At 35.8% G+C, this 21,163-nt stretch overlaps 1 protein-coding gene across 1 annotated transcript in view; it reads left to right on the forward strand.

Annotated features, from left to right (window-relative positions):
* ZBBX (zinc finger B-box domain containing) overlaps window positions 1–21,163 on the forward strand; it is a 103,926-nt gene that overhangs the window by 4,314 nt on the left and 78,449 nt on the right. Inside the window, exons 3-6 of the mRNA XM_060010004.1 lie at window positions 2,568–2,658; window positions 9,430–9,478; window positions 10,349–10,458; window positions 16,297–16,392. Of these exons, the coding sequence (XP_059865987.1) occupies window positions 2,568–2,658; window positions 9,430–9,478; window positions 10,349–10,458; window positions 16,297–16,392 (346 nt within the window). The remainder of the gene's footprint in view (window positions 1–2,567; window positions 2,659–9,429; window positions 9,479–10,348; window positions 10,459–16,296; window positions 16,393–21,163) is intronic.

Genomic DNA, 21,163 nt, shown 5'->3' on the forward strand with positions numbered 1-21,163 from the left:
ATTTCTGGCTTTTCCTGATGAACAAGCAATATTAAATTTCCCCTACTTTTTCTATTTGTGTCCCTTTCCTCTGAACCTTATTTGGTCTTACATGTTCTTATTTCTCTTCTTACATTCCTCTTCTGAACCAGTTATAGTCTGGAATGTTGAGGACAGCAATGCAGAACTTGCCCTTTGCTCCCATAAAATTGCCATGAATAGGAGACTGCCAGTTTATGTGTAGGGCATTTTTATTTATTAAAAGACTTTTGGGGGGCAGGGGTTAACACGCACACAGATAAGAATCATTCAGACCCTCACGTATGTTTGAAATATTTTTAGCAAATGTGCTTTAGCTGAAATTTTATTAATGAGACTTCTCTAATATTATGCTTGCATATCTGTACTAATTTTACTGAGCATTTTGCTTTGTTGTAAAAATAATACATAAATATAATTAAAATCAAGTATAACTGATAGTTATATAATGAAAATTATCTCTTCTTCACTTTAGGCTGACTCCCAGCCCATTGTGTAGTACCACTTTTAACAATTAAAATGTTTCTTCCCACAAATGTCTTGTCTTTGTTCAAGCCTATGTATATATGTGTTTGAATGTGTGTGTGTGTGTGTGTGTGTGTGTGTGTGTGTGTGTGTGTGTGTGTGTGTAGGTTTGTATCTGACATGTCTTTTACATTTTTCAAATGAGTTCATCTATAAAAGTCTGTGGATGGATTCACATTCTACTTTTCTACTTGATATATCTTAGTGCTCTTGCCATGTCAGTGCACAGTGATCTCATTCTTTTAGTGGCTGCATAATATTTCTTTGTGTGGCTATAATAGCATTTATTTCTCATATCTTTATTAAGTTTTCAGTATTTTGTGATTATATATGCTGCCATGAATATGCTTCTACATATATTTTTGCTTACATCTATAACAGTGTCTATGGGATAAATTTCCACCCATGTAATTTTAGGTCAAAGTATATGGCAGTTTACATTTTGGTAGACATTGGAGAACTCCTTTCAAATAGGCTTCAAAAGTGTATAACTTTCTCCTACAGAGAATGAGTGGGCATATTTCATATGCTTTTGGTGGTACTAAATATTACCAGACTCTTTGTGTATTAAATTTGCTTTTGTTTAGTATTCAAAATGATGATCATCAAATATCTATAAAGTACCTTCTGAACCATTAAAGAAAATTCAAAGGTTTATTATAGTTTTAGTAGTGTTTATCTTTAGAGATTAACTCTGTGAAAAAGTATTCATGAGCTATACACACAACCTTTCTAATAACCAGAGTATTGGTTTAATCAAAGTCATCTCAATGTAGTACATCCCAGGTGACAAAGTTTATTCTGTATCTTGCTGCTCTTATCCTAATGATCCAATGGCCAGTTCTCTTTTTTTATTGTTTTTTTTGGTTTTTCATTTTCTTTCTTATATTTTTAAAGATTTTTTTTTTTTTTTTTTTTTTTGTGGCACGCGGGCCTCTCACTGCTGTGGCCTCTCCCACCGCGGAGCACAGGCTCCAGACACGCAGGCCCAGCGGCCACGGCCCACAGGCCCAGCGGCTCCGCGGCATGTGGGACCCTCCTGGACCGGGGCACGAACCCGCGTCGCCTGCATCGGCAGGCAGACCCCCAACCACTGTGCCACCAGGGAAGCCCTCTTTCTTATTTTTTTAAACCTTCACTAATTTGGATTTAGTTTGGGCTTCTCAGTGGATCATGAATATATCTGTGAATCAGAGTTCCTGAAATCAGCCCCCAGGAGTAAATTTTCATTAGTTGAGGAACCTTTTCTAGATGTTTTCAAAAATGTTCTAAAGCTTGACTGGGTTTTCAGAATAGTTAAATGCTTTTCTAAGGTAACACAGATAGTAAATGTCACAGCCAGAATGAGAACCTGCTAGTCACTGGTCAGGAAGACGGAAAGTCCGGTTATCCAATCTTGGTTTTATGATTTATTATTTCTGTGGCTTTGGGCAAGTTTTTCTCTCATTATTATTTAAAATGGGAATTGGCCTCCCTGCTCTGTTGACTTCAAAAGATTTTGTGAGGCTCAAATAAAAGTACTTTGAAAACTGTAAAACGAAACAGTTTGCCTTCTTTGCAAGCTCTGTTACCTTTTGCTGTGGGAGCTAATTTGAAGTCTTAATAGGAATTCATCACATAGTAGATCTGCTGAATTTTGGGGGGTCTTGTTTTGCTTCCTTTTTCTCTTTGCATTTGTGAACACGTAGCTTTTAAAACTGCATGACAATCTGTAACATTTCCTATAAATCAGTAAAGCTATCTTTAGTCATTGTAAATGTCTAAAAAATGAAATTCTTCATTTGTGTTTGGACATTTCACTTTTATTCATTTCGTCTCAAAAGTTCCAAATATAACAGAGCTATATTTTAGAATTACTGAGGATATTGTGGCATTCTTGATATTTCATTTTCATTTTGTGGTGGTCTGTTAAATGTTAACAACTGAATTTCCATTTTCTGAAACAGGGAAAATATATTTGTTTTCATTAAAAGGAGAAATATATTTAGTAATTACATTTTGTCTTCTGTTCATATATATTGAAGGTCAAGTGGATGTCACTGGAAATCTGCACAAGTGGGCAGATTGGGTAATCAATCATGCATGATGTCACGAAATAAAGGAAATGTTATTAAGGTAAGAAAATACCATTTGATTCTTAGGCAGTTTGCTGAGAAGATATAAATTATTTTTTCAGATCTTGCATTCCCTTCCATACTTAAGAACCTCCTATTCTTGTTTTAACAAGTTTGCATGTTATTGGATTTCAATTATATTTTATGGGCTAATATGCAACTTTCACTATTCAGATATGTTTTTGTTTTTCATCTGAAAGTTGATTTTTAAAAATTCATCTTCAGGTGAATTTTCTAAACTGAATTTTTCCATTCAGTTCAGTTCTGGTTTTTAGTATGTGAAATAGAACTATGTAGTTCTGTATTAAGGTGAAAGCAAACTTATTTGATATAACAAAGGACAGACTTTTTTCTGCCTTTTTGTTATATCACATTTATTTAATGTATTTATGTTCTGCTGGAATAATAATTATTCATAAACTGTTGATTCCATATGTGAAGATACCCAAGGGAAAATGCTTTAAAATTCCCCAGCCATAGAATTGCTTTATCTTTACTGTGTATTGTAAAATATAACATTACATTATATTTAAGGTTAAAGGCAAATGAGTGTCCTTATGTAAAGAAAACTGTTTTGTTTCTGGATTCTTTAGTACAAAATCTGTGACTTTGTAAGTTTTAACTTCTATAGCTTTTTCTTTTTTATATACCTGTCATTAAACTTTCATTGGGTCAGTTGGCATCTACAGACATCTTGGCACTTCTAACATTTTTGGCTTAGAAAAGGCATTTTATTCTTTAGTGTCATTCTCTTACTGAGATATGTTTCTTTAATTTTTGCATTAAAAGTTTTATAATCCACTTTGCATTTTTCATTATCTTTCTGAGACAGTGTTCCATACTTTAGATGTTGTTGTAAATATAATATATTAAAAGTGCTGACTCTGTGATTATTGATTTATTTATTCAATAGCATTTATTAATGCTATTTATTTATTATTTTTTTTTTTGCGGTATGCGGGCCTCTCACTGTTGTGGCCTCTCCCGTTGAGGAGCAGCAGGCTCCGGGTGCGCAGGCTCAGCGGCCATGGCTCACAGGCCCAGCTGCTCCGCGGCATGTGGGATCTTCCCGTACTGGGGCACGAACCCATGTCCCCTGCATTGGCAGGCGGACTCTCAACCACTGCACCACCAGGGAAGCCCTGCTATTTACTAATAGCATTTATTAATGCTTCTTTGTCTTATACTGAATTATCCTTGTTCTCAAGGATATCCTTACCTAATGTAAAAGATGATGCACATATGAAAATATTTATAGGAAAACTCACTATGTCATTTTTGCCATGTAGTGTATTTGTGCTTGGGAAGTAATAGTTTAGCTCTACAAATATTTGAGAGTGTACTAGATATATTTATAAGGAAAAGTGATGAATAAGTCATAGTGCCTATTCCCATAAACCTCATAATTGATGATGAAAGCATGAGGGGTTGGGGAGTTACAGAAGGTGGGAGTAGAAATAAGATTGGGCAGGAGGGTAGGAGCCCTGAATACCAGACTCAGGAGTGTTGACTTTTTCACTGGGTGAATAGAATTCCCTGACAACTTTGAAGCAGGAGAGTAGCAAGTTTAAGGTAATGATGTATGATGGTTGATCTTGTTAATATCCAGCGCATTTGAAGTTTATATAAGTAGAGTTTAGAGCAAATGATATTCAAACTCTTTTGATCATGTACCACAGCAATAAAGAATGTATTTTGAGGGCTTCCCTGGTGGTGCAGTGGTTGAGAGTCCTCCTGCTGATGCAAGGGACATGGGTTCGTGCCCCGGTCTGGGAAGATCCCACATGCCGCGGAGCGGCTGGGCCTGTGAGCCATGGCCGCTGAGCCTGCGCTCCGCAAGGGGAGAGGCCACAACAGTGAGAGGCCCGCGTACCGCAAAAAAAAAAAAAAAAAAAAAAAAAAAGAATATATTTTGAGAATGGACTTTCTATCCATGAATTTTTTATCTACTTATAAATATAATTTATTTATATACATACTAATATGTCATGTTCATTGTAAAACAAAATATGGAAATTAATCAAGGATGATATAAACATGAATAGATGCTTCTTTTCTTCTCTTTGATCCTTTCCGAGCTCCCTCAGGCATGCATACATGCTACTTTGGAGGCCACTGATATAGAAGCAGAGAGACTATTTATAAGTCTATTAAAAGGTCAGATGAGAAGAGTCTGAATGAGAACGTAGCAGAAGAAATATAAAGGAAACATGGACCCAAAACACAGTGAGAAAGGAAAAGAAGAAGTCAAATATATAACTGGTATTCCAGGATGAATTGCCTAGGAGATAGAAAAATGAAGGAGCTGGAAAGAAAAGTTCTGGTGTTTAGATTTAGAGCTAGATAGTTGGCTTCCTCCTTCTCTCCCTCCCTTCTACCCTCCTTCTCTTACTTTCTTTTCCCAGCTTTATTGTATAATTGGCAAGTAAAATTGTAAGATATTTAAAGTGTACAACACGGTGATTTGATATACATATACATTGTGAGTGAATTCCCTCTATCGAGTTAATTAACACATCCATATTTACCTTGTTTTTTTAAATAAAAACATTTAAGTTCTACTCTCTTAGCAAATTTCAAAGATTTCAGAGTTTTGTTTGCATTCTCATGTGTTAATTGAAGCTGAGAGGGTAAATGTGCTCTCTAAGAATTTATAAAAAGGATAAGAAAGGTGTAAAGGATAAAGGGCAGGTATGAAGGATAAAGCCCAGAGAATATGGAGGCAAAGAGAACTTGAATATTTATTCACTATCTGTTTTATACCAGTCAACAGTGCTTTTCCTGTTATATCTCACTAAGTGCTTATATCACTCATAAGAGGCAGTTGTTATTTTTTCCAGTTCCACAAATGAAGTAATTTAACATCAAAAAAGTTAAATAACTTGCTCACATCAAGGGTCAGGGCCAAGATTTGAAATGCAGGCTTTCAGGCTAGTTCTAAGATAATTTGCCAGCTCTCCAGTAAAGGGAGCCTGAGAAGAGAAATAATGGGAGAAATAGAGTCAAAGTAATGTAATTTCATAGGAGATGAAAGTAAAGGAGGACATTTTTAGAAAAAAAATGGAGAAGTCAACCTTGATTGATGTATTTGTAATGAAAAAGTTGGGTTTAGTTTTAGCAGTGTTTCTCAACAGGTGGCAATTTTGTCCCCCAGGAGACATTTGGCAATGTCTGGACACATTTTTAGTTATCACCACTGAGAGGGATTTTTTTGGCTAATGGTGTGTAGTGGCTACAAGCCAGGGGTGCTGCTGAACATTCTACAATGCACTGGGCAGACCCCACAACAAAGAATTATTTGGCCTAAAATGTCAGTGGTACCAAGACAAGAAACCCTTTGGTAGACTATATAGATTAAAATCGTGACTCATCTCATTAGCTTTGTGATTTTAAACAAATGATGTAACCTTTCTTGGGCTACTGTTACCATATTTGTAAACATGCATAACAGTACTTGCTGACTACTTCACAGAGTTTTGAGCAAGGTGTGAGATAATACGTGTGAAACCAATTGTAATATTAACTGAAAATCACATTAAAATGTTTACGGAGAATGAGAATTTTTAAAAACAATAAATTTGATTTTATGGTTGGATTGTTATCAGATGTAAAAATATATTTCAAGTGGTTGAAAAAGAAAGGCAGGTGGCAATGAGTAAAGGCTAAAGTTTCAGTAAACATGAGAACAGAGGGTGATCTCTCAAGGCTTTAATAGGATCAAGGAGACTTTATATATATAATACAAAAATATATAAACAAATACTATATATATAAATACTGTGTATGTATATATATATATATGTGTGTGTATATATATATATTTAGAATCGGGGGAAGATGTGAGCCAATTTGTAGCTGAGGGATAGATTCACTAGTGGAAGAAAGATTGAAGATTCAAATGAGAGAGGTGCCAGTTGCTGAGGGCTTTGAAGAGGTAGCTCCTTGAGGAGGGCCTGGCCAAGGGAAGGAGGGCACATTTTCTCTGAGACAAGAAAAATGGAAGAGAAAACAGGTGGCAGTAAAGGTACATTTTTAGAGGTTGTTTTTGACAGGCGGTAAGGCAGGAAGCTGTGGAAAAATATTAATAGGAAGACCTTGACATTCTTAGTAAATTTGAAGGCAAGATCATCTGTTCAGATTAAGGAAAGGAAATGGGGTGGATCTGAGGTTTTTGGAATGGAGAAGATTTGGAGTAGCCAGATCATGTGAGAATCATGTTTGAGGTTTAGTAGCAAATGGATGAATGGATTGCTGAAGAGCCATAAGAGCCCACGGGGCTTATTCAGCATGGATTTATAGGGGACCCAGTTGCTATTATTTCATCACAATGGTTGGTAGATAATGGGAGGTCTAAGAGGAAGGAGGTAAAGAGATTGCAGTTTGCACTGAGAAACTCTGAGTTTGGGATTTTGAAAGTGTGGCCATTCAGATTGTTGCTTAGGTCCAAGGTTTGGTCATAATGGTCAGGTGGCTGAGGAGGCACTTAGATAGATGTTCATAGTAGTCAGCATGTCGGAGGGTTTTCAGCATCAGGATATTAGGTGAACATGGACAGTAAAGTCTCCACGATCATCACCCAGAAATGTGCTGGAGAGAAATACTGAACAGACTGCTGAGGTTTCAGGTGGAACAGGATCCTGGATATTGATAAAGGTGGTAAATGGATGGTGGGGACCTTCAGTAGAGGCAACTTCGCGTATTGGTGAAAGCGGACCAGTATTCTGGAAGCAGCACTGGGGAGCAAACAGGGAGAACATTTTCCTTCTCTCCTGGTGAGTGAAAGGGGGTAGAAATGGAGCTCTTTCCTCTGGAGAGTTCTGTGGAGAAGGTTGAGTGTGAGGAAAGGTGGGTCCAGTTACTGTGAACTTTTGGAAGAGATACTTTAAGGAAATTTTTAAGGCATAAGAGAGTTAAAGGACTCTTTAATAAGGGCTTCATGGAAGGGCAGAGCAGCCTGGACGGAAGGACAAGTAGTGGAGAATGGCAAAGGTTGAATAGCTAATTGGATTAAGAATGAGGATATTTGAAAAGGTGGCTTGTGGAAGGAGTGTGGGCCCAGCATGGTGGATTAGGACATTAGTGGCAGGATGGAGGCATTTGTGAATGCCAGGGAGGCCGATGAATACAACGTAGTCTGACCCCAAGGGCCCAGATGATATGTCTGTGTGTTAGAGACACTAAGCTGCCCTGACTCCTGATAGGACCCCTTCAGCATCTCCTGGTGGAGTCATAAGTGGGTTAATAAGGTATAGGCTTCAGTATATTGAATTCCTGATGTTTTATATATACACACATATGAATATCCATATATCTTTATGGTGTTTGCCTGTGTGTGTGTGTATCCCTGGTCCAACCCTACTCCACCCTCATCTCTTTCCCCAACAGATAAAAATCAGACTTAGGAGGAAATTCTATTTGCCTAAAAATAGTAAGCTAGCAGTTTGTTCATTGAAATATTTGTATACAGTTTGATTCATATGAAGTAAATATGGCTATATTCATAGAGCAGAAAAATATTATTCACAGTAACAAGAACAAAGTATAACATGTCCCTAATAATGAATTCATTTTGCTTTGGTATATGCATTCTGCCCAGGTAGCCTATAAACACATAGATCATGTTGCAATTCAGATGTATCATTAAGGTAATAGTATTGGATAATTTGGTTATAAAAAATAGGATTAAATTATCTGTAACTTGTACAACACTGCCAGTTTAAAAATAAAAGTGTGGTTCACATAAAAATTGATTATTTCAATTCTATTCTCTTGTCTGCTGTGTTTGGTACATAGCATTTGAGCAGCTCCTTAAAGAATGGGAACAAACAAATGCCCTTTTGAAGCAAAAGCACTAGATTCACTGAAAATAATTAGGCCTAAATTTTCAAAGATGACTGCAGTTGGTACAGCTATAGACATAGAGGCAACCATTATTCTCATATTCTCATGTACAAATTGGGCAATTGAGCATGCAAATTGAAAATTGAAAATGAGGCATGAATTGACAGTGTGTGTATAAGTGTGCGCCATGCTCCGTGAATGTCTGTGTACTTCAGACGTTGGTTTTAATAAGACCAAGGCAAGTATGTGCAATTGGAGAGTCTGTTTTGTTTCTTAAACTCTTAAGATCCAAGGATTTTAAGTGATTATTTATTTGAAATACCTATCCATAATTGTTACTTACTCGATTTTTTTGGCTACAACTTGGGAAAGTCAGGGATCACAAATAATATATTTGAAGGTTATGCCTATGATGGTTAAACATGTGGTTCTCTGATTTGGGCAATTAAGATAATAATATTAGCTTCTACAGTTATGTGAGCAGAATAGCTTAGTTAGAATTCAGCTTAGATTCAGTCTACACAAATATTAGGCTTTGTGTGTTTCAGAAAGATCAGAGATAGAAAAGGCTTACTGAGCCTTTACAACATCTGAATGCTAGTGCTTTCCTAAAATCATTTCATGATGATATGTAATTTTTGTTTAAAGATAATTTGTGACATTAAAAAAAAACTGGTTTATATATATTTCCAAAATATATTTTTCTTTTATGAATTTTCTCTTGATTTAATTAAAATTCCTATATATGCATTAAAGATCTCATATTATTCTTTCAAAATGTTTGTTTTGTTCAAGATGCACCAAAATGTTATGGCTTTATAATATTTTTATTAGTAACTTAAACTTTAAGTTTGTATACCTGACATACAATATCTATTGTATACCTGTCAGTTTGTATACCTGACATACAATATCTATTTTATTAATACAGCTTTCTGCTGGAAAAGTGAAATTAAAATTACTGAAGGAGCAGCTTCAAGGTAAACAGTTTACCTTGTATTATTAGATGCTCAAGGTATAATTTCTTTTTTTTACATTTGAATTACATAGAAAATTTAAGTGCTAGAAATGTTCATGCAGCATAAAGATTCTAAACCCCAAAATGGTGACTCTTTATCTTTGATACTCAAAATATATTTTATCTGTATTTTGGGGAGGTGTGCTTATTTTATGTCAAAAATCAACTTAGGATATGATCATAATAATAGTATTTTTGAAAAGTGAGGACTTTCATAGCATTGTTCCTTAAACTCTAGGAAGAAAATTTTAGCAGTATAAAATTATAGATTGAAATTTTACTCTGGGAAATTAAAAGAATATTGAAAATTGCTTTATATTTTAATACATTATTTGAAAATAGCAAAAACCAAAAATAAAATTTGAATTTACAGTACTTCTAAAAGAAATAAGATTTTTAAAATAGAGGATAAACATTTAATTTGGATAGTTAAGATAATTTGATAGAACAAATTATAGAAATATATATAACATTTATTATAGAAGTTGTTCTGTGTGGGCTTTAGTTTGATCCAGAGATGGGGCAGAACACTATGGGAATTCTATCCAAAGCATAGTTTTTAACATTCTGTAATTTTACATGTCTAGTTCAACTGAGTTTACAGCAGAATGGATATGGGTGGATATGTGTGGCCCTGTGGTCACAGTGGGTGGGAGGGGGACTGTGGGCTCCCTAGTCTACTGGGAAGATTAGACTTGGCTACATGCCATTCTTATTGGGCAACTAATATTTATATACAGTTTGAGAATTTAGAAATGTGCATAATTTCCTTTATCAATCAGAAAACTGAACATCGTATTTTAATGTGATTGGTCTTGTTTTTCCCTTTCAGAGCCAGTGAAAAAACCATCTAATTATAAAATGGCAAATTCTTCTGAATATGAAAAACCCAAGATAAAAGGGAAGGTTTGTGGGCAGTGTGAGAACAAAGCCGCTCTGCTAGTATGTACACTGGAGTAAGATCAGACTTTCACACGGGCTCATACACCTGTCCCGACTTAACCTGCTTGGTAGCCATGTCTTTTTCTTCATGATCATTACTAAGGGTGAAGTGTGCAGGCTGCCAGGAAAGGCCAATGCTACATGATGCCCTGAATCTCATCCTCTCATTCTTGTTTAAAGACACCACCTAACTTTTGTCCTCTCTCCCTTGGATCGTGCCTATCAGCACAAGAACATGCAGTATTTCTCGAACCAAAACTGGAACAGAAATTCTTCTTTGATCCCCACATCTCCCCCTGTACCCCTTTTAGTAACATTTCTAAAGAGTTGTCTACACTTGTTGTCATCACATTATCTCCTCCCATTGTCTCTCTCTCTCTCTTTTTTTTATTGAGGTATAATTTACCTACTGTGAAATGGACAAATCTTAAATGTATACACCCCCATCAAGATAATAGAATACCCCAGAAGGTTCCCTTGTGCCTTTTCCAATTAACTCCCACTACAAAACCAACTACTATTCTGATTTTTAGCAGCATACATGTAGTGGTGCTAAACCTATTGAAATTTATATAAATGGAATCGTATGGTATGTATTTTTCTGTGTAGGGCTTTGTTGTTTTTCTGTATTCTTGACCCCTTAACATTGGAGTGCCACAGGGCTTAGTCCTCAGGCCTCTTCTCTAGTCTGTTTATACTTGTTCTTTAGGTAGTTTCATCTACTCTCTTGGCTTTAAAGCCCATCTTTATTTTGATGGTTCCCAAATTTACATCTTTAACTCATATCTCTCCCCTGAACTTTCAACTCAGACTGCCTAATCAACACTTCTACTTGGATTTCTAACCAAAATCACTAATTTAGTGTGTTCAAAATTCAACTCTTAATATTTCCCCATCAAATTTTCTCCCCCCAAGGTCTCCTCATATCAGTAAAGGTCAACTCAAACATTGCCTGTCCTAACAGCTCTTTATAAAATAGCAACAGCTGAGATGACTCTCTATAGTTTTGTGAAGCTGCCTCATTCATCTACATAACATTTATCACCCTTTAGTGTATGTTTATTTGTTTATTGTCCACTCACCCACAATGTAAATTTCATGAGAGTAGGGATTTACTTTTGTTCCCTGCTGTGTGCTTACCACCTTGAATTATGCCTGCAATTTAATAGGTACTCAGCAAATGTTTGTTAATGAGTCATTTCTTTAAAGCGTTTCTGTTATTGGAAACACTGTTATCATTGAAGCTAACTGAAAGGAAGATATCCAATATATTTTGCAATTAAAATATTATACATACCTAGGAAGCAGTTTTCCCCCAAAGAATTTGATTATAACTAATGTTTGTGGATCACTATAACTAATATTTATTAAATTTCAGAGAATTTAGTTATAATCACTTCTGGTTTAAGATTGTATTACTAGCCGTATTTCATGGCAGTTTTAACTGAGCTCAGAGAGTCAGAGTGCTTTAAGTCTAATAAAGCACTAATAATATTAAATGTAAAACCTTGGCTCTTGGTATAATGCTCTTACTTTTACATCATACATCATACTATTTTTCTCCTTACTTGATATGATGGTGGAATTTTAACAAGTTATACCTATCCAGAAAAGTTAAGAAAATATAAACAAACGCTAATATTCCTGAAGTTTGAAGTATGAAAGCTAAAAGGGTCTTATGGCAGAATTGAATTGTTGGATTCCACTGTTCATGATCTGAAAAAGTATTTGCATAGGAGCTATGAGTCAATATTTCTTATTAATCCTCTTCTATGTTGAGCACTTTTTAAAGGCCATGGAATTCAAACAATATGGCATATGTAGATAAGATTTGACTTGGAAATAAAGGATCTGTTTTTCCAGAGAGAAGGAAAAGCAAGCAAAGGACATTCCTGGACAGTATAAATGGCACGTGCCTTGGCTGGAAAGCAGATGAGAGTGATGAAGTGTGCAGTGATTACAAAACTGATTTGCCTGAAAACTGTTGTAAATAGAAGTGAGGGTTTAGGCCCTAACCATGCTTAAAGAATTTACTAAAATTTTAAGAAAAGATGTTCTTTGATTTGAAATGAAAATAATATCCCATGATACTTGTTAAAAGCACAAAAATTATTTAAAAATTCAAGCTCGGTAGATGTAATGAACTCTATAGTGTTGAACTCTGAGGTTACCTTGTGTTCTTAGCTTCCATCATTCTAGATGGTCATGCTGACTGGATAATCAGAGTCAACCTTTCTATATCTTATGACAGGACCTTAATCAGGGAAAATTGTACAGGGATGGGAGGTAGGGAGTAAGAGCTTGCATTTTGGGGGTTTGAATCTCAACTTTACCTGTTGTTAGCTATGTAAACTTCAGCAAATGACTTAATTCTTTTGTTTCTGTCTTCTCCTTTGTAAAATGGGACAAAACGGGTAACAGTAGTATAACGACCTCAGAGTTATTGAGGATAATGGTTAATGCATGTGAAGTATTTAGCATTGTGCCTAGCACATTGAGAAGAGATAGTAAATTGTATGCCTTTTGTTGTTGGCACATTTTATATATGTTGCATTCATATATGTTGGTGGTAAAAATAAAACCCCAAATTTGCAGATTTCTTATTTTTAAAAGAAATTCCAGTGGCTTTAGGCTGTTTCTACATAACAAAAGTGAAATGGATAGTTAAAAATTATATATTAATTTGGCAAATGTGGATAATTTAATTAAACTCAAATGGATTCTGAAGGCTTAGTGTAAGTGATCTAGCCTTGAACAAATTAAAAAGATATTTGCTAAAACAGCACTTTAGTACTCCATCGTCAAAGAAGCATCTGTGGTGGAATGGCGTCCTTATCCACATTTTTAGTATGTTCCTGCCAGTTATACAAACTACCTAAAAAGATTTTCCAGTTGGTGGTCATTTTAACCCAATTTAAATCCAAATATGCTTGTATAACAAAATATATAAGCTTACTCTGTGACTGCAGCTTTGATCTTCCAGTATAACATCTGATTGGCTACTTTCATTGAAAGTCTATTGTTAGCAAATATTTGGCTTAGAATTATATGCTGAAACTGACTCTCAGTCCTCTATATTACATTGTAAAAATGGTGCCGAACATTTATGAGAAATTCATTAAAATATTAGCTGACATGTTGTAGAATACATTTTGAAGTCTATGTTAATACAGTAATACTTCCATATGTGTATGTGAAATTATAGCTTTTAATTTTTCACTTAAAAGTTATGGATTTAGATAATATTTGTATCATCATTTCTCTAAGAGACTATAGCTCTTGAAACAGGAATTGAAAGGCTAGGATTAGTTCCCATACTAGGGATAGTATTTATTTTTCTTCCACTAAAATTATAAATCCGGTTCTGTGTAGCTATAATCACATTTGAAAAATACATTTGGATTTTGATAAATACCAGACCATGCAATCATTTGACATTTTGGATTTATTTTGTTGCAGATTTTATGAAGGTTTTCTAATAAATGATTAATACTGAAATTAATGGTCAATGATTATTAGTAATGTGGGTCTTGGGTAAGAGCTTAAGCTTTGAACCAGACTCTGGGGTTGAAATCCTGGCTCCATTAGCTGTATGACTGGACAAATTCTCAATCATTATGTTCCTTTGTTGCCTCATCTTCACAATGGAGGTACAATGGTCATGCTAACCTTATGGGGTTATTGTGAGAATTAAATGAGATGGAACATACAAAGCCCTTAGAACAATGAGTAAGTGCTCCCTGAATGTTGTGGATATTGTTACTGTTATTTGACCCTTCCTTTTTAGTTTCATTTTAGTTATATACAACTTCCTACTCTTTTAACCTATTTTTGGAGTGTTGTCCTAATCATTTCATATTTAATAAACATGGCTACATTATTGTAGGTAACTGCATCATCATGTGGGAACTTGCAATACAATTTTAAAAAATTAATGGACTCTTATTGGGTTTTATTTAATTTTTATTGAAGTATAGTTGAATTACAATGTTGTGTTAATTTCAGGTATACAGCAAAGTGATATATATATTATATATATTCTTTTTTTAAAAAATAATTAATTAATTTATTTTTGGCTGTGTTGGGTCTTCGTTTCTGTGCGAGGGCTTTCTCTAGTTGCGGCAAGTGGGGACCACTCTTCATCGCGGTGCGCGGGCCTCTCACTATCGCGGCCTCTACCGTTGCGGAGCACAGGCTCCAGACGCGCAGGCTCAGTAGTTGTGGCTCACGGGCCCAGTTGCTCCGCGGCATGTGGGATCTTCCCAGACCAGGGCTCGAACCCGTGTCCCCTGCATTGGCAGGCAGATTCTCAACCACTGCGCCACCAGGGAAGCCCTGTATATATATTCTTTTTCAGATTCTTTTCCCTTATAGGTTATAAAAAAATATTGAGAATAGTTCTCTGTGCTATACAGTAGGTCCTTGTTGGTTATCTGTTTTATATATAGTAGTGTGTATCTGTTAATCCCAAACTCCTAATTTATACCCCCCTAAATTTAGTCTCCTTTTCTTCATCCAATACACTCTAGTGCCTTCTTACTCCCTGTGTGGTCTGCACCCAGCAGCTGCATGGGCATCACCTGGGATCTTATTAGAATGCAGGATCTTGGGTCCCATTCCAGACTTCCCAAACCAGCGTGTGCACTGTAAGGAAATCCCAGGAGATTTGTATGCATGGTACAGTTTGAGAAGTGTCACTGAATTGCGCATCAGGTCACCAGTGACCCGTACAAGGCAGAAGAACCTGGTCTGTCTCTCCCCAGTCTGCCCCAGCTGCTTTATGCTTATTATACCCTGAGAGAGGGGAGAGGAAGGAGGGGGAGAAGGGTGGTGGACACCCTAAAGGGAGAGGAAATGAAAGAGAGCTAAAGGGAGTGTGAGCTCCTTGGCACAGACTTTCTGACACTGTCTCTCCAGGCCTCATGCTTTCTTATTTGTACTACTGGATGTTCTCAACCTAGGCCAAACTCAAGAAAAGGGGGGCTACTAGCCATTTGCACTATTTTTTTTTTATCATACTGTAAAGGGTGTTAGAGTGGCTGTACGTCTGCACAGTAGTAATTACTCTTGCAGTAAAAATTCCATTTCCTTTTCTCACTTTCACCCTTGCTTGGCACCATCATAGGTAGAGATATATCACATTTTCCAACTTATCCGCAAATTTAAAGAATGACATTTTAGCACCATAGAGACCTTGCAAGACAAATATACACTTGTCTGTAATCATTTCACCAGTCATAAACATCGCTGACATGTTGATGAAGATCCATCCAGTTTTTTTTCTTACACTTTTTTTCCTTTGAGGAATCTCCTAAGAATGCTTTTAAAACAACATTTTGAGAATCACCAGTGAAGCAGTGCCGTTCAAAGAAGACTGTGGGGAATTTTGGAGACAAATAGTATACACATCCTTTGCAACTAATTGTGTCATGTAAATCAATACAGAAAGATAAAAGAACTCATAATGAAATAGTTTTGACCCAGAGATATTGCTGTTAATTTTTACCAGGTTAAGAAGTTTGATCTGAGGTTGCCGTTTTTTTAGTGATTTATTCAGAAATTGTACATACATACATGCACCTAACACATATATCTAAAACCTACTTACAGCTGTTATATTTATTTTGCTATGAGAGTAGTTAAAGTTTATAAGTTAATTTTTCTCAAAGTTACATCTTAACTGAGACAAATGTTGTCCCGTTTCCTTGGGCTTCTCAGTTCGGCCGACATCTAGGTGTGTAATTGGAGAAGTAAAGATGAGAGCAATGAATTTTTTATGCAAGTGTTTTCTCAAAGTCATATTTTATAAGATTGTATGATTTTTCAATATCTTTTAAGGTATGCCTTGAATGTGGAGAAGATTATTGTTCAGGATGCTTTGCTAAAATTCATCAAAAGGGGGCACTGAAACTCCATAGAACAACTCTTTTGCAGGTATGACTGTTTAAAACTCTTTACTTGTAGTGTATTTATAAAATGTTTCCACACAAAGACATATAAAACATGTTTAATTATCTAGAATTTAGGATGCTTTGCATTAATTTGTAAAATTCTATTATCTACAGTCTTTACATATAACTTAAAATTATTTTACTGAATGCTAATCTGGATTTTATTTTGCTGTTTAAACTGTGCTTTAATATAGCTCCTGGAACACTTAGCTTGAATAGAGTTTTTACATTACACATTCTATCTGTGAACTTGACATTTAAAAATTAGACAATATTTTTATCTATCGTGGTTTCAAATGAACACATGATTTGTTTTAAGTATTACTTCTATCTAGTTTATAAATAGAAATCTCTTGTTTTCTTCTCATGTTTATTTTTTAAAAATTTGTCTTTTATTTGTCCTCCCCCACTATTTTTTATTTTTTTATTTATTTTATTTATTTATTATTATTTTTTTTTTGCGGTACGCAGGCCTCTCACTGTTGTGGCCTCTCCCGTTGCGGAGCACAGGCTCCGGACGCACAGGCTCAGCGGCCATGGCTCACGGGCCCAGCCGTTCTGTGGCATGTGGGATCCTCTTAGACCGGGGCACGAACCCGCATCCCCTGCATCGGCAGGCGGACTCTCAACCACTGTGCCACTAGGGAAGCCCCCCACTATTTTTTAAATACGCTTATCTCTCAGGTTTCTACTTTTCCTCCTACATATCACAAACTTTTATTTATCCTCATATAGTTGTTTTTTGAAATGCCTAAACTCAAACCCTGTCAGATGGCTTTAAGATTCTAATACTTAGACAATAATTATGGTTAAATATTGATATAACATTATACCAGTTACGTTTGATGATGCATTGTTTTGTCATAGATTTCATTCATTGTGCAGGGTCAGTGCTAGGCAGTGACCCTACACAGATGAATAACACTAGGATCCTCCTCTTAAGGACCTGGAAATAAAAGTGAGAGTTGAGTACCTTGTATAATGGATTGAAGGGTTAAATATTATCTTGTAAATTTTAATATTGATATCTGTATTTAGAAAGGTCACTGGTAGACTTCAATCTTTACATGTTGCTTCAACATATATAAATATTGGTAGCTCTCACAGATGCTGATGACCCACGTCATGATAACCACAAAGCATAAAACTGACCTTACTTTTTTATCAGTATTTACCGAAGTCTATTAACTTTTGAGTGGCTAGTCAGTGTTGAGAGCCTTCTGGCAGAAGTGATGGAGGGAAAACAAAAGGAAATCCACCAACTACTCCCCTGCCTCAGGAAGTATCCTAAGACTGGACAGTCACAGGAAATGAAAATTAATGTATACAAAAGTGAGTGTAATTGTTAATATGCAAATAATATAGAATTTAACTAAAGGTACTCCACTGTAGGGGTAAGGAGTGTAATTTCCCACTCTGAATTCTTGTTAGAATTTTCCATTCAATGATTCATTCAGCACATTTTCTGAATTACCGCTCAGTGAATTTAGGCACTGTGCTAGATGGTGTGGAGGGTACAAAGAAGAATCAGACATGGCTCCTTCCCTCAACTTCAGTATTTGACCTTCAAGGTTTATCTAAGTCTGATTCTCTTTTCTCTCTCCCTTCCTTCCCCTCTCTCTTCCAGACCTCTGTCCCTTTCTGCTTCTCTCTCTCAGTCCTCCCCCACCCCCCACATTCAATTTCAAAACACAGTCAGACTTTGCCATGATATGGTTTATTGTAATCCAGAGGCAGATATGACATGGGTCAAATCGTGCTTACTAAAAGTTATGTGACATAGCATATGTATAGTAAACATTGAGTATTTTTCTATTCCATGTTAATGTCATTAAAATGGATATATTAGATAACATAGAAGATGATTTTTGTAAATTATATTCTTATAAAATTCTAAATGTGGAATTGATGCTGAAGTGAGAGAATTAATACTAACTGAGTGTAAGCTTCATCTCATCCCAGCATCACATTTTCTAGTTTTGGTTGCAGGGGAGGAAAGGTTGGTAAGCCAGAAATAGCAGAATGGTATTTAGGTTCCTAGTGAATTTCTAATTGTAGAAGATGCATTCATCTCTAGAAATTAACATAAATGAATTTCATAATATGTATACAAATCAAAGAACATAGCAAGTAATAATGAATCCTTGAGAGTTTTTTTTCAAACACAGGGATTCTCTTATGTATATATTTTAAAGTTAAATAATGATAAATAGCTATATATCTTCTATATTTATGTTACTCTTCTGGATTGCCCTCTAGTCTGTGGAGACCAAAGTTGCTACTTGGTGCTATCTTGAGGATTTTCCTGGGAAGTTCATTGTCTGCTGGGGAAGTCAGATTGTGAGGCTGACCCTTGGAAAAGAGCAAACAGAGACCACCTGTATTGGGAGCTAAACATACATGGTTACTACTCTCTTTGTATATAACATCATTTTATGTACCCAGATTGCTAAGTAATGAAATACTTTGAAGGAGCTATCTTTTTTTAGGTAATTCAAGTAAAATTTGAGCCTTTATTTTATTCAACTAAAATTTTAAAATTAAAAAAAGTTTTTTTAAAGGAAGCTATTTCAGAATATATAACCTACTCCCTCCAATCTTAGTAAAGTGTACAGTGGACAGAGTCTCACTATATATTGGTGACTCCTACCCATTACGTTGACCAGTAGCTGTTATAACAGTTAATAGGAGGTCTCAACTAGCTGATGTAATATGTGTCACTACACATTCATCCTCAGAGATTTGCTTTTCCGGTTAGTACTTTATTTTTGCTCCTCTATCATGGCCTTACCCATTCTCTGCCATCCCATCGTGAATTTAATCCATTGTCCCGTTAGCTATCTGCCATTTTCTTATTATTTCTGTGCACTATTTAGCCCTTTTTCTTTTTTCAGTCATCTTGCTTTTTTCTTCTTGTTTCCATCATTGTTCCCTGTGCATTAAGGTAAGGTTCTTGATGCTGTTGTGTCTTGGCCTGATGGCCATTGTTCAGCAGCGAGTGGATACCTCTTTCTGTTTAGCCCTCATTAACCAGCCATAGCATTTTTAGTTTTCCACCACTTTGGTAACTGTCAAAGTCATGAGATTTTTTTTTGTACACCTGTAACTTATATAATATTGTACAGCAACTGTATCTCAATTTTAAAAATATGCAAACTGTGAAGACAAAGAAAAAGAAGTCATGAGATTTTTTTTTGTTGACTGTTGAATTCATACCTAATCTGAGAAGTTAGAGCAGACATCTTATATCTGAATATTAAGCATTACTATATAAAAAGCAGGCATTCTAGGCTAATGACTGCTATACTTTATATTATTTAACCTATGTTGGCATTTCTGGTTATTATGAAGAATAGCTTATTTTGAGTGTTGTTAATCATTTCAGCCCCCAGCCTACATACCAGTGAGTCTTTACAAAGTTCACAGTCAGTAGGGACCATTTTGTCCTGGCATATTTTGTTTCACTTAAGAGATAAATCCCTGAAAAATTGAAGACAAACTATTACCATTTCAATGTTGACTAACATAATTTCAAAGGGTCTTTCTTTTGATTTACGATTGATTAATACTTGGAAGTGATTTCAGCACAAGTTTTTTTTTTTTTTTTTAACCTTCTCTAACCTCTGTGAAATAGTTAATGATCTGCAAAATGATGTGTAAATTCATGAGGGGAATTACCAAGGATGAAAATTCTACTTCTGTATTTAGAATGATTTTCAACACTAAGGGTTAAAACAAAAGGTTTTTTCACTTGGTAAGCCTCACATTGGTGAAAAATAAGGCCTCAATATATCAGGAATTCCTATTTCCTTTCAACAACAAAAGATCAAAGAAGAGACAAGGTTAATCAGAGATAAGGAAAAACAGGGGGAAAAACACACAAAAGGCATTTCATTGTGAAGTGTGACATGCGCAAGGGGAGGCTGGATTAAGAAAATCATTAATAGATTCTGGTATATATATTTTCTTAATTAGAATGGAGATTTTCTTAACTGGAAAGGAGAGACCTTGGGAAGAGGGGTGGTTAGTAATGAGAGAAGAGATAACTGAGGTAGACTTTCTATGTTTTCTAATATGAGGCATCTATATGCAGCCTCTTCACTTTTTTAACTACGAAGTAAGGTATACCTACATAAATATGGATTATAAGTGGGAGTATTTGTTTGCTTGAACATACCTACAGGAAAATAATTACCAGGCAGAACCTCAGTTATCATAATACTATTTATGCTTTCCGACTTTGGTAGAAAAATGTTCGATTTTTTTTCTTTCATTTGACAATGACCAGTATCAGCTTTTAGGCTCACACTACCGTTATTCTGTTAATGTTCAGGATAATACAGTAATTTTAGGCCATAGCTGGTCCTTTGGATAATATCGTGGTTGCTTACTTGGATGATCCTAATGTACCCGTTTTAAATGCTGTGTACACACATAATGTAGATGCTATGTGTGCCACCCAGATCTTCCTCTTTAGAAATGAGACACTACCCTAGCTGCCTGGAATGTTGCCTGCATTTGTATCATAGTTGAGCCTCTCCCCTGGAATTGCCTTTGCCCAAAGAGAACTGCCACCTCCAAGCCTACACTCCATCCCTGGAGGCAGCCAATCCTCTGGGCCAATATCTGGTCTGTGTTAGGGTACAAATTCCCAGCTACCTCTTGCCTCAATTGGGGACAACTCCGATGGGCCATCACAGCTCCTCCCTTGGGATTGGCAGTTGCATCAAATTCAACTCTCTTCTTTGCCCAGT

The sequence above is a fragment of the Delphinus delphis genome, chromosome 4 (assembly GCF_949987515.2).
Source record: "Delphinus delphis chromosome 4, mDelDel1.2, whole genome shotgun sequence".
NCBI lineage: Eukaryota > Metazoa > Chordata > Mammalia > Artiodactyla > Delphinidae > Delphinus > Delphinus delphis.